Source organism: Dendrobates tinctorius, unplaced genomic scaffold (genome assembly GCF_039654945.1).
Source record: "Dendrobates tinctorius isolate UK_male_01 unplaced genomic scaffold, ASM3965494v1 ptg000035l, whole genome shotgun sequence".
Lineage (NCBI taxonomy): Eukaryota > Metazoa > Chordata > Amphibia > Anura > Dendrobatidae > Dendrobates > Dendrobates tinctorius.
This window is the reverse complement of record NW_027361703.1, coordinates 72272088-72286413: the sequence shown is the minus strand read 5'-3', so window position 1 is coordinate 72286413 and position 14326 is coordinate 72272088. Positions and strand designations below refer to the sequence as shown.

Sequence of the window (14326 nt, the reverse complement as noted above, 5' to 3'; positions counted from 1 at the left end):
CCTGTTAGAAAGGTGCCTGAGTGCATATTAAAGAACCTAAGGTCTAATGTGAACAGTGCCACATTCTTTTGTGTTCCTAAGAGAGAGGAGACCGAAAGGAAGAGATAGCGAGATCAGGAGCAAATGTGACTGAGAGACAGGGTGGTCTATCAGAGACAGGTCCTGGGAGAGAACGCCTAGCAGTAAGACCCAAAGTTTATAACTCTTGAAGGTAACGGGCATAGACAGGACTGAGAACGTAAGACAAACAGATTGTCCATAATCATTCAATGTTACATGAAATTTTATGTTGTTTATTCATATGTACAGTGGTGTGAAAAAGTATTTGCCCCCTTCTTGATTTCCTTTTTTTTCATGTTTGTCACACTTGAATGTTTCAGTTCACTAAACAAATTTAAATTTTAGACAAAGAAAACACAAGATAACACAAAATGCAGCTTTTAAATGAAGGACTTTATTACTAAGGGAAAAACAAATCCAACCCTAGGGGGCCCTGTGAAAAAGTGATTGCCTCCCATCCCCTTGAAGGGAACCTGCCACGAGGATTGTGCTGAGTAACCTACAGACAGTGTCAAGTTGGCGCCATTATACTGATTAAAATGATACATGGGTTGATGAAATCCGTCTTGTGGTTGTTGTTTAATCTTTATTTTCAGTTTTCAGTTAATGAGATTCTAGTGCTTCGGGAGGCGGCCTTGGGGGGGGGGTCTTTATGTGGTGCTCTGCTTAGCTATTCATACTAATTGCTTATGACAAGTCACTGATCCCTCAGTGACCTGCCCCCTATTTTACATACTGAATATTCTAAATATTGAAAAAAAAAAAATCACATTCAGCAGGCAGGCGCCGGGCCGCAGCATGATCGCATGTATAATATGCATGTAATTATTTTATTTGCTGATATAAATTTATTCAGAAAAAAAAATTCTGTCTCAAAATGGCACCGGCCGCATCTGTGCAGTAGCATCTATAGGCGATCCATTAGATGTTGCTGCACAGGCGTCTCTGGCGCCATCTTGCAACAGGAAAAAACTATTTGTCTCCACCAAGATGGTGCCGGCAACAACTGCGCAGTAGCATCTATCGGATTGCCGATAGATGCTACTGTGCAGGTGCGGCCGATGCCATTTTGTGACAGAATTGTTTTTACTGAATAAATTTATATCATAAAATAAAATAATTAAATACACATTATACATGCGATCATGCTGCAGTGCAGTCGCCACCACCGGCTCCTTCTGCTGACTGTGATTTTTTTTTTCAATACATACTGTATAATATTCAGTATGTAAAAAAGAAGTCAGGTCAATGAGGGATCAGTGATCTGTCATAAGCCATCAGTATGAATAGATAAGTAGAGCACCACATAAAGACCCCCTCCACAGGCTGCCACGGAGCACAAGAATCTCAATAACTGAAAACTTAAAATAAAGATTAAACAACAACCACAGGACGGATTTCATCAACCAAGGTATCATTTTAATTAGTATAATTGCGCCAACCTGACAGTGCCTGTAGGTTACTCAGCACAATTCTGCTGACAGGTTCCCTTTAAAACATAAATTAACTGTGGTTTATCAAATCTTTGGGAAGCGGAGTTCAAATTCCCTAGCCACACCTAGGCCTGATTACTGCCATACCTGTTCTCAATCAAGAAATCACTTAATTAGGACCTGCCTGACAAAGTGAAGTAGACCAAAAAATCCTCAAAAGATACACATCATGCAGCGATCCAAAGACATTCTGGAACAAATGAGAAACAAGGTAATTGAGATCAGTTTGGAAAAGGTTATAAAGCCATTTCTAAAGCTTTGGGACTCCAGCAAACCACAGTGACATCCATTATCCACAATTGGCAAAAACAGGGAACAGTGGTGTACCTTCCCAGGAGTGGCCTGTTGACCACAATTACCCCACGAACGCAACGACAACTCATCCAAGAAGTCACAAAAGACCCCACAAAACATGCAAAGAACTGCAGGCCTCACTTGTTTCAGTTAAGGTCAGTGTTCATGACTCTACCATAAGAAAGAGACTGGCCAAAAATGGCCTACATGGCAGAGTTGCAAGACGAAACCTACTGCTGAGCAATAAGAACATAACAGCTCGTCTCAGTTTTGCCAAAAAAAATCTTGATGATCGCCAAGACTTTTGGGAGAATACTCTGTGGACTGACGAGACAAAAAGTTGAACTTATGGAAGGTGTATGTCCCATTACATCTGGTGTAGACATAATGCAGCATTTCAGAAAAGGAACATCATACCAACAGTAAAATATGGTGGTGGTAGTGTGATGGTCTGTGGCTGTTTTGCTGCTTCAGGACCTGGAAGACTTGCTATGTATACTTTACATGGGTGCGCATACACATGTTTGTACGCGTTTGTATGTGCATGTGTTTTTTTGTAGTGTGCGCCCAGGCGCACAAAATGCATCCTGTTGCAGTTTTTGTGCGCCCGACTTGTCTCAAAAAAACGAATGCGCACGCAATGCGCACAAAATTCACCCAATAACCCATTACAGTCTATGGGTGCGCTGATGTGCGCATGGTAATGCGCACGTCAGCGCAAAAAAAGCATGCATTTTTAAAAAAAAACATGCGCAAAAACACAAAAAAAGCACACAAACGCATGATGCATTTTTTATGTGCGTTTGCACTGCGCACGGTGCGCAGCGCAAAAAAACGCAAGTGTGAAAGTAGCCTTTGTGTTTGACACAAAAAAATAAAGGATATCAGTGATGAATATCACTATTTGTCCCTGATATTGTGTAAATGGCTCCCAAACAATGAATGGTTCTACTGTATATCTAAAGGGCCTTTTACACATAGCGATATCGCTAAAGTGTCACCGATTTTGTGACGCAGCAGCGACATTGCTAGCGACATGTGACACTCACCTCTGACCGCCCCCCCCCCGCTGGATATCGGTGATCACGCGAGATCGTCCTGGTCCATTTCTCATCGCCGACTTCCTGCTGGCGCCAACGAGCGAGCCATGGACGCGGGCGGAAGCCGTCATCATTGCTGCGTCTGACAGGTGAGTAGCGACCGCTGACCGCTGCTGCATCGCTGGTGAGATCTGCCTGTGTGGCAGCTCACTAGCGACCATTTAGCGATGCACCAGCGATCCTGACCAGGTCATATCGTGGTCGGGATCACTGGTGCATGGCTAAATGTAACGGGACCTTAACTTTGAAAATCCACTCTCTGTTGAGCCTCATCCCTAAAGTACATCACTTTTTTTCACATTTGATGGTATTAGTGTATTTGGTGAAAAAAGTAACAATTCTAGTGGAAGTGGACATCAGAGATTATCACCAGACTCATGAGAGGGGGAAAGGGTGCGTTAGGGCTCCTTTTACTTTAGTTTCTGACCGATTCCTTTGGTTGGGTGCTGAGGGTTCATCGGGCGAAGAAAGAACGCTATCGGCGTCATCTCCCTAGTGCCCTGGCCCTGGCTGTAGACTTCACTATTCTGTCCGAATCAGGGTTGCCAACTGTTCAGAAATTCCAGGACTGTCTGTAAAAATAGGGCACTTTTTTGCCCTGTCTGTGAAAAATGGCATTTGTGATTTTTTTTTTAAATGATTTTGACTGTAATTATCATCATATAACAGTGAGTGCAGCTGATATCTTCATGTCACAATTATGGGCTCTTAATCATCGTAATGATTTGTTATGGTTTTCCAATGTGTCCATAAAAAATATCGCCCGTCTGTGATTTTTTTAATACGCTGTCCAGTAAAAATAAAAAGTCAAGTAGGCTACCCTGGTCCGAGTATATTTTAAAACCATGTTGGAAAAAACGTGATGCATGAACAGTATCCCTTCCAAGTTAATAGGAACCTTATTTAAAAGGATTTGAAGCGAGTTTTTTACGTGGATTTTGTAATAGAATCTGATTTAATATCCATATAAAATGATTATACGTTTATGAACATTCCAATATAGAGTTCCAATTACACAGTGTTAAAAGTGAGCCAAACTGCAACTATGATGTCATGCCAGGCCGGCTAATCACAAAAAGAGCTGCGGATTGCGGGAACTGGAAGGTGGTTCTCAGGCCTACTATCAAATGGCAACAAATTAATAACATGACCGATTCAAACCAACTCTTTATACATCAAGTATATTATGTGGGTCTTTAACAACCACTCCTATAGCTGTGGCTCTGCTCTATTGTCTGTCAGGTTTTTCGATTGCCATTTGACCTAAATGACCCATAATAAGGCAATGGGATCTGCCAGGTTCTGTTGCGAAAGGAATAAACAGCATAATGGCTCTTTTATTAATGGGATCTATGATACTAGTGTGAGCAAAATGGAAAGATATTAAAACTGCATGGTATTATTTTATGTAAAGCGTTATTCTTAGTTTTATTCTGCAGTCATGAAATGATTTCACATACAAACCTCCCCACCGCTAGCAGGCTAAAGAAGCGCTGCAATCAACATTTTTATCCTCTTTAATAAATTGCAATCATCATACATTATATAGCACTGTGTACTTACAGTTGCTCATTTTGCCTTCCTACCCAGCTAATTCTTCTCTTTTCCATTAGGTCTGAGACATCATGTGATCAAAACCTGACTAGCTGAATCCTTCTTAGATTTATGTAGAGACAAGAAGTCAATTTTACCCTGCATGAGTCATGAGTCACTGTAAAAGTCCCTAGTAGGGGGGGATCAGAGAAGCTGGTCTTGATCTGAAGATGGGAATGATAAATGCAGGGACAAGAGACTTCCTGTTTCTACATAAAGCAGAAAAAAAAGAGAAGAATTAGCTGGGTAGTAAAGTAAAATGAGCAATTGTAAGTACACAGTGCTATATAATATGATGGTTGCAATATATTAAGAGGATAAAAACGTTGATGCGAGGAGGAGGAGGGCTTCTTTAAGTTCTGGAAACATTAAGATAAACAAAGTACAATATGCAAAATATCTGTTAAAGAGAACCTGTCCGCAGTTTTTTTTAGTTTCTAAACAAATGCCACCATACTTATCAACGCCTGTGCTGCATTCCACAAACTTGTATATTATCTCCTGACTCCCCCAGTATACCACAAAATACTGTATGTAAATTCGTATGGTCTGGTCCGATGGGTGTCATTGCTGCGACATATGTTCCTCCTCTCTTCTGCTAATCGCCATCCTCCGACGTAGACTGATGTGGATGACGCGTCCTGCGTCATCCACATAGCCCAACGAAATCGTGCGCATAAGCAAGAGCATCACCGGCTTGTGCTGGCGCACTTGGCTCTGCCCTGCAGAACATAAAACATAAGTGTTCATGGCTGCACTAGGGCAGAATAAAGTGCGCCTGCGATTCAAGAAATACTTTTGTGGTATACAGAGGGAGTCAGGAAATAATATACAACTTTGTGGAATTCACCACAGGCATTGATAAAGATGGTGGCATTTATTCAAACACTAAAAAACGGTGACAGGTTCCCTTTAATGCTAAGTTTACCTGTTACTGCCACCAAGTGGACAGAAAGAAATTTACATGAGAGTATACGCTTCACCACAATGCTAAGCACTTTTCTGTCATATACTGAAGACTATAGTGTGCTCAAGTGCTGGTTTCATCAGTATAAATAAGGGGAGCTTTCTGAACAATTATGCAGGTGTTTTAGCATTTTATAGCAAGTATATATTAAGATTTTTAAAGCAGCACTGCTATGAAATGTTCTATTTTCTAAAGCTGTGTAAAATTATATGTAGCGAGATCTGGAGTAGATGTGATTGAGAGACAGAGTGGTCAATATCAGACAGGTCCTGGGAACAACTAGCAGTAAGACCCAGAGTTCATAACGCTTGAAGGGAACGGGCTTAGACAGGCCTGAATACGTGATTGTCCATAATCATTCCATGTTACTTGAATTTTAATTTTGTTTATTCATGTATACAGTGGCATGAAAAAGTGTTCACCCCCTTCCTGATTTCCTATTGTTTTGCATGTTTGTCACACTTAAATATTTCAGATCACCAAAAAAATGTCTATATTAGACAAAGATAACACAAGTAAACACAAAATGCAGCTTTTAGATGAAGGTCTTTATTATTAAGGGAAAACTAAATTCAAACCTACAGGGCCCTGTGTGAAAAAGTGATTCCCCCCCTCCCCTTAAAACATAAATTCACTGTGGTTTATTAAATCTTTGGAAAGCTGAGTTCAAATTCCCTAGCCACACATAGGTCTGATTGCTGCCACACCTGTTCTCAATCGAGAAATCGCTAAAATAGGACCTGCCTGACAAAGTGAAGTAGACGAAAAGCTAGACATCATCCCGCGATCCAAAGAAATTCTGGAACAAATGAGACACAAAGTAATTGAGATCTATCATTCGGAAAAAGGTTATAAAGACATTTCTAAAGCTTTGGGACTCCAGTGAACCAGTGAGAGACATTATCCACAAATAGTAAAAACATGGAGCAGTGGTGAACCTTCCTTTGGGTGGCAGAATAACCAAAATTATCCCAAGAGCGCAGGGACAATTCATCCAAGAGGTCATAAAAGACCCCAAAACAACATCGAAAAACCTGCAGGCCTCACTTGCCTCAGTTAAGGTAAGTATTCATGACTCCACCACAAGAAAGAGACTGGGCAAAAATGACCTGCATGACAGAGTTCCAAGATGAAAACCACTGCTGACCAATAAGAACATAAAGACTCGTCTCAGTTTTGGGAGAATATTCTGTGGACTGACGAGACAAAAAGTTTAACTTTTTGGAAGGTGTATGTCCCATTACATTTGGCATAGAAGTAACACAGCATTTCAGAAAAAGAACATCATACCAACAGTAAAATATGGTGGTGGTGGTAGTGTTTTGCTGCTTCAGGACCTGGAAGACTTGCTGTGGTAAATGCAGAGGTGTATCTATGTTTTCTGGCACCTGGGGCAAGAATTCAGTTTGGCGCCCCCTTTCCCCCCAAGCACATATGCGATATGCACACTTAGTCATGTGCTGATGATCTGGAGTTTCTGACTGGATTTAAGACAGCCGACTCCCTCTATCCCTGCTGGTGATTTTTTCCTGCCTCCTGAGGTCTTAGCTTCCAGCTCAGTCCCTGCATGCTCAGCTAAGTGATCTTTTGCTATTGTTCACATTTGATCTGGTTTTGTCTATTTCAGTTTTGTGTGGTCAGCCAGCTCTGGCTGGAGCTGTGCTGAATTTCCATCCTTATGTTACTGCTTGTGCCAGTTTGTTTTGTCCCTTATTAGATTGGCCTCTTTTTGGCTCTGCTTTCAGAATATATCAGAGTGCTGATATAGTGGACGAAGTCTAGTGACTTCAGTGTTTTTTCTATCAGATATGTTGGGCATTTTTGCAGGGTTTTTTTGCGTGATTGCAGACAGAGTCTTTCCTTTCCTGTCCTGTCTAGTTAGTGTGGGCCCCATCCTTTGCTCAGTCTATTTTCCTACCTGCGTTTGTGTTTTCATCTTGTCTCACCGACAATATATGTTTGTGGGCTGTCTATTCCTTTGGGGTATGCTCTGGAGCAGTTTAGATTTCCCTTTTCTTGCTTTGGGCTTATTTGGTTCTCCGGCTGTGTCGAGGCATCTGGGATCATCGTGGGTGCGCTCCGCGGCTGCTGCTATTTGTGTGGATGGGATCGGGGGTCTGCTGTCCGCTTGGTTACCAACCTCTCTGGTGTTCTGTGGCTTAGCTTGGTCTTGCTTTCCTCCTCGGTGACCCAATCATAATTGAGCAACATATGGGGGCATAATCTATGGAGCAGCATATGGGGGCATAAACTATGGAGCAGCATATGGGGGCAAAAACTATGGAGCAGCATATGGGGGCATAAACAATGGAGCAGCATATGGGGGCATAATTATGGAGCAGCATATGGGGGCATAATCTATGGAGCAGCATATGGGGGAATAATTATGGAGCAGCATATGGGGGCGTAATCTATGGAGCAGCATATGGGGGCATAATCTATGGAGCAGCATATGGGGGCATAAACTATGGAGCATTTTATGGGGGCATAATCTATGGAGCATCTTATGGGGCAGCATATAGGCCATAATCTATGGAGCATTTTATGGGGGCGTAATCTATGGAGCATTTTATGGGAACATAATCTATGGAATATTTTATGGGGCCATAACCTTTATGGGGCAGCATATGGGGCATTAATAACCTTTGTGCAGCATTATATGGGGTGTATTTTGTATGGAGCATCATATGGGGCCATCTTGGACTGTGTGGAGCATTATATGGAGCTCCTGGTTCAATATGGATGTTCAAAAACATTTAACCTACTGATGTCTCAATTAATTTTACTTATATTGGTATCTATTTTTATTTTTGAAATTTACCAGTAGCTGCTGCATTTTCCACCCTAGGCTTATACGCGAGTCAATAAGTTTTCCCAGTTTTTTGTGGCAAATTTAGGGGGGTCGGCTTATACACGGATTGGCTTATACATGAGTATATACGGTATATTATCTTACACCAATAATGATCATATACCTGTGCTTTTAGAACAATGGTGAACACATAACTTTATAGACCCCAACCATACCACTGTGGTCCAAGCATCTCAGCAATTTTCTTCTGGGGGTCCATGTCTCACCATTCGTCGTATGACCATTATACATTATCTACACCCTGGCCCTGGGCTGTATTAGATGTATTTTCCTTACCTCATCCAGACACTGGAAGGCAGGACTTGCAGATACATCCTTTGGGCTTTCCTCCTTAGCATTAATAGGAGGTAATGCACGCAGTGGCTTCTCCTGAACATCTTCTTCCTCTTCCTCAGCTGAAGAGTCGCTTATTTCACAACTTCCTTCTCCAAGGCTGCTCATCTTTTCTTCTCCAGGGCTGCTCATCTTCAAACACTACACATACAGGATAGATGATGAATACAACTTTACAATTATATATATACAGTATATATATATATATATATATATATATATATATATATATATATATATAAAGAAAAAAGGGCAGCACTACCAAAATAATATAGTAGGTGCAAAACCTATTCAGCAGTGTCCAAACAGCCAAATTAACAAAAGGAAAAAGCTTGAAAAAGACAGGTCACCGTTTAAACATTGCCACCTGAGGATCAGTAAAGTATCCACTGTTTTCACATTTAATTTGAGTGCTGCCTATTTTTTTTCCTTTTTTTCCATATATATATATATATATACTGTATATATATATCTTCAACAGTAAAATTACAACACCCAGAAGAAAAAGTCACGGAATTATGGAAATCATAGCATTGTTAGACATGTTAATGATTTGCAAATCAAAAAATGAAATCAACATTTTTGAAACATCTCAATTTATTGAGTATTGAGTATGAGAGCCGTGCGCAGAAAAACAGCCACTTACACACCTGGGCATGCTATCAGTGAGATTATTAATGGTCATATGATCTGTCACGCTGAACAAGGCCGGCTCCAGGTTTTTGTGGGCCCCGGGCGAAAGTGTCTCAGTGGGCCCCTTTAACACGTACCACAATTCATGATGCACAGATATGGCAAAGAAATATAGGTATAGTACAAGGCCAAAGATATGACTTACTTCTTACATTACATGAGTGATATCTATTGTAAATTCTACAATAGCTCAGAAACCAGCAAATCCTCGCAGAGCACAGTGCATGCCCTAGTGGGGATTCAAAAGTTTTCATTTAAGACTGGACAGTATAGAACTCCATACAGTATTCTTGGCATCACATAGTCTTCCATACAGTTTATTGGGCACCACATATTGCTTCATACAGAATAATGAGCCTCATATAATGCTCCATACAGAATAATGAGCCCCAAATATTGCTTCATACAGAATAATGGCCCTCATATAATGCTCCGTACAATATAATGAGCCCCAAATATTGCATCATACAGAATAATGAGCGTCATATAATGCTCCATAAAGAATAATGAGCCCCAAATATTGCTTCACACAAAATAATTAGCCCCATATATTGCTCCAAACAATATACATTAATGAGCCCCATATCTTGCTTCATACAGTATAATGAGCCCCATATATTGCTTCATACAAAATAATGGGCCTCATATATTGCTTCATACAGAAAAAGGGTCCTCAGATAATGCTCCTTACATAATAATGGACATCATATAATGCTCTATACAGAATAATGGGCCCCACACAATGCTCTATACAGAATAATGGGCCCCACACAATGCTCCATACAGAATAACGGGCCCAATATAATGATCCATACAGAATAACGGGCCCAATAGAATGATCCATACAGAATAACGGGCTCCATACTGGATAATAGGCCCCATATAATGCTCCATACAGGTTAATAGGCCCCATATAATGCTCCAAACAGGATAATGGGCCCCATATAATTCTCCAAACAGGATATTGGTTCCCATATAATGCTCCAAACAGGATAATGGGCCCCATATAATGCTCCCTATATATAGAATTTGTTAGGAACAGCGGAACACATTAAATAAAAATAATAATAAAGTGCGTTCGCCGCTCGGGGTCCACCGTGCAGTAGATGGTATGACTGCTGCTAAGTGGTGGCAGGCAAGCAATATGGCAGAAATGCGCCCGTGGGTTAAACGTCACCCAGGTGCGCAGAGCAATCTCTGTTAAGTCACAGAGGTGCCAACAAAGACAAATACAATAAGGCTGAGCCTGTTGGAGTCACAGTACTCAGAGTAAATGCACACATGGTATCTGGTCACAGGAGCAGAGCCAAAGACAGCGGAACTGCATCCGTCTAGACCTACGGTGTGTGCGACGTCGCACCTGTGGACACCAAGGAGGGCTGCAACTGCAGCGCGGTGTAGGACACTGCAGCTAGACGACAAAGCTAGTACGCAGGCGCAATGTCGGACGCTAGCAACTGTGGATGATGTAGTAGTGGCGCACTGGCGCTGACTCTAAGCTTAGTCCCTGTCCACATACGTAATATCTGAGGGAAGGGGTTTCAAATGAGTCTTTCACCAGAATCATACATCCATCCTCATTCACACCTCCCATCCACGCTCTATCACAACCTTCCGTAACCTCTCCAACCTTATACCCATTCACCCAGCCCCCGCTTCCCCAGTCCCACTAACAGGAGCTCTGTGGAACGCTTGCTCTGTCTGCAACAAGCTTTCCTACATCCATGATCTTTTTGTTACTACCAAACTCTCCTTCCTCGCCATCACCGAAACCTGGCTCACCCCTTCTGACACAGCCTCCCCTGCTGCACTTTCGTATGGCGGCTTCCACCTTTCTCACACCCCCCGCCCCAGCAGCAAACATGGTGGAGGAGTTGGTTTTCTCCTGTCAGATACCTGCTCCTTCACCCCAATCCCACTGCCACCCTCTGTTACCCTCCCTTCCTTTGAGGTGCACTCTGTGCGCATCTACTCCCCCTCCAACCTCCAACTGGCTGTCATCTACCGCCCCCCAGGGCCAGCCACCACCTTCTTTGACCACTTCACCACCTGGTTACTTCATTTCCTTTCCGCGGACATCCCTACTATCATCATGGGCGACTTCAACATCCCCATTGACACTTCCCTCTCAGCTGCCACTAAACTTCTATCTCTCACTTCCTCCTTCGGCCTCACTCAATGGTCTTCTACAGCCACCCACAAAGATGGCCACACACTGGACCTCATCTTCACCCGCCTCTGCTCCCTATCTAACCTCTCTAACTCACCTCTTCCTCACTCTGACCACAACCTGCTCACATTCTCTTCCCTCTTCACTCCATGTCTACAATCCCCACCCCACAAACTTTCACACCCTCGCAGGAATCTTAAACACCTTGACCTACACTCATTCTCCGAATCCCTCCTCCCTCTTACAGATATAAGTTCCTTACACAATGCGGATGACGCTGCCGCTCTATATAACACCACAATAGCTGTAGCTTTGGAATCCGCTGCCCCACTTACACATACCAAAACTCGCAAAATCAACAGACAGCCCTGGCACACCAGCCTGACCAAAGAGCTGAGGCGAGCTTCCAGGGCTGCTGAGCGCAGATGGAAAAGATCCCACTCCAACGAGCATTTCATCACATTCAAACAGTCCCTCACTACTTTCAAGACCACACTCGCCACAGCTAAACAAACCTACTTCTCATCTCTCATATCCTCCCTGTCTCACAACCCTAAACAGTTATTCAACACCTTCAATTCTCTCCTCCGCCCCCCAGCACCTCCTCCCTCCCCACTCATCTCAGCTGAAGACTTTGCCTCATTTTTCAAGCAGAAAATTGATAACATCAGGGACAGTTTTGGTCAACAACCCCCAGAGCCCTTCCTCCCGACTTCCCAGCCCTCCACCTTCAAAACCAACTTCTCCACCATTACAGAAGATCGACTCTCCACTCTACTCTCAAGATCACATCTCACCACCTGTGCACTCGACCCGATCCCATCCCACTTCATCCCAAACCTCACCACAGTCTTCATCCCAACCCTAACCCATCTCTTCAACCTATCACTAACAACTGGTGTTTTCCCCTCAAGCTTTAAACATGCCTCCATCACACCTATCCTCAAAAAGCCCTCTCTTGACCCATCCTCTGTATCTAGCTATCGCCCTATATCACTTCTCCCATACGCCTCCAAGCTACTGGAACAACACGTCTACCTTGAACTGTCCTCCCATCTCTCTTCTTGCTCCCTCTTCGACCGCTTACAATCTGGCTTCCGGTCACACCACTCCACTGAAACTGCCCTTACTAAGGTCACCAATGACCTCTTAACTGCCAAGAGCAAGCGACACTACTCTGTCCTCCTCCTCCTGGACCTGTCGGCTGCCTTTGACACAGTGGACCATTCCCTATTATTACAGACCCTCTCATCCCTCGGCATCACAGACTTGGCCCTCTCCTGGATCTCATCATACCTAACAGACCGGACATTCAGCGTCTCCCACTCACACACCACCTCCTCACCTCGCCCCCTATCTGTCGGAGTCCCACAAGGTTCAGTCCTAGGGCCCCTGCTGTTCTCTATTTACACCTTTGGCCTGGGACAGCTCATAGAATCTCATGGCTTTCAGTATCATCTTTATGCTGATGACACACAGATCTACATCTCTGGACCAGATATCACCTCCCTACTAACCAGAATCCCTCAATGTCTGTCCACTATTTCATCCTTCTTCTCCACTAGATATCTGAAACTCAACATGGACAAAACAGAATTCATCATCTTTCCCCAATCTCACGTGACCCCCCCTACGAACCTATCAATTACAGTAAATGACTGCCCACTCTCCCCAGTCCCACAAGCTCGCTGCCTCGGAGTAATCCTTGATGCTGATCTCTCCTTCAAACCACATATCCAAACCCTTTCCACTTCCTGCCGACTTCAACTCAAAAATATTTCACGCATCCGTTCATTCCTCACCCAAGAATCTGCAAAAACCCTAGTCCATGCCCTCATCATCTCTCGCCTTGACTACTGCAACCTCATGCTCTGCGGCCTCCCCTCAAACACTCTCGCACCCCTCCAATCTATTCTAAACTCTGCTGCCCGACTAATCCACCTGTCCCCCCGCTATTCCCCAGCTTCTCCCCTCTGTCAATCCCTTCACTGGCTCCCAATTGCCCAGAGACTCCATTACAAAACCCTAACCATGACATACAAAGCCATCCACAACTTGTCTCCTCCATACATCTGTGACCTCGTCTCCCGGTACTTTCCTGCACGCAACCTCCGATCCTCACAAGATCTCCTTCTCTACTCCCCTCTTATCTCCTCTTCCCACAATCGCATACAAGATTTCTCTCGCGCATCACCCCTACTCTGGAACTCTCTACCACAACATATCAGACTCTCACCTACCATCGAAACCTTCAAAAAGAGCCTGAAGACCCACCTCTTCCGACAAGCCTATATCCTGCAGTAACCACCGATCGACCAAACCGCTGCACGACCAGCTCTACCCTCGCCTACTGTATTATCACCCATCCCTTGAAGATTGTGAGCCCTCGCGGGCAGGGTCCTCTCTCCTCCTGTACCAGTTATGACTTGTATTGTTTAAGATTATTGTACTTGTTTTTATGTATACCCCCCTCACATGTAAAGCGCCATGGAATAAATGGCGCTATAACAATAAATAATAATAATAATAATAATTCACACAGTAGCAACTAGAGACTATACTAGTGCATGGCGGAACGGCCATGTGCGCTTTTTATAGCAGCCGGGACCTTTCGGAAGCTTCCAGATCTCCGAGATGGACCAATGAGATCTGGAGAAGGACCTGAGCACATGACTCCCAATCTCCAATGGGAAATCGTCTCATGAGCTTGCTCAGTAGGAGGACAGAGGGACTTAGCCCCTGGAGAGATTT

The 14326-nt window shown here is 43.5% G+C and overlaps 1 protein-coding gene across 2 annotated transcripts in view; it reads right to left on the bottom strand.

Moving 5' to 3' along the window:
* CCDC146 (coiled-coil domain containing 146) overlaps positions 1–14326 on the bottom strand; it is a 235049-nt gene that overhangs the window by 205185 nt on the left and 15538 nt on the right. The window contains exon 2 of one of the 2 annotated variants that reach the window (XM_073573647.1): positions 8656–8853. In XM_073573647.1, coding sequence (XP_073429748.1) covers positions 8656–8844 — 189 coding nt within the window. In that variant the 5' untranslated portion in view covers positions 8845–8853. Of the gene's footprint in view, positions 1–8655; positions 8854–14326 lie in introns of those variants that run through there. The other variant, XM_073573648.1, reaches the window with a different exon arrangement.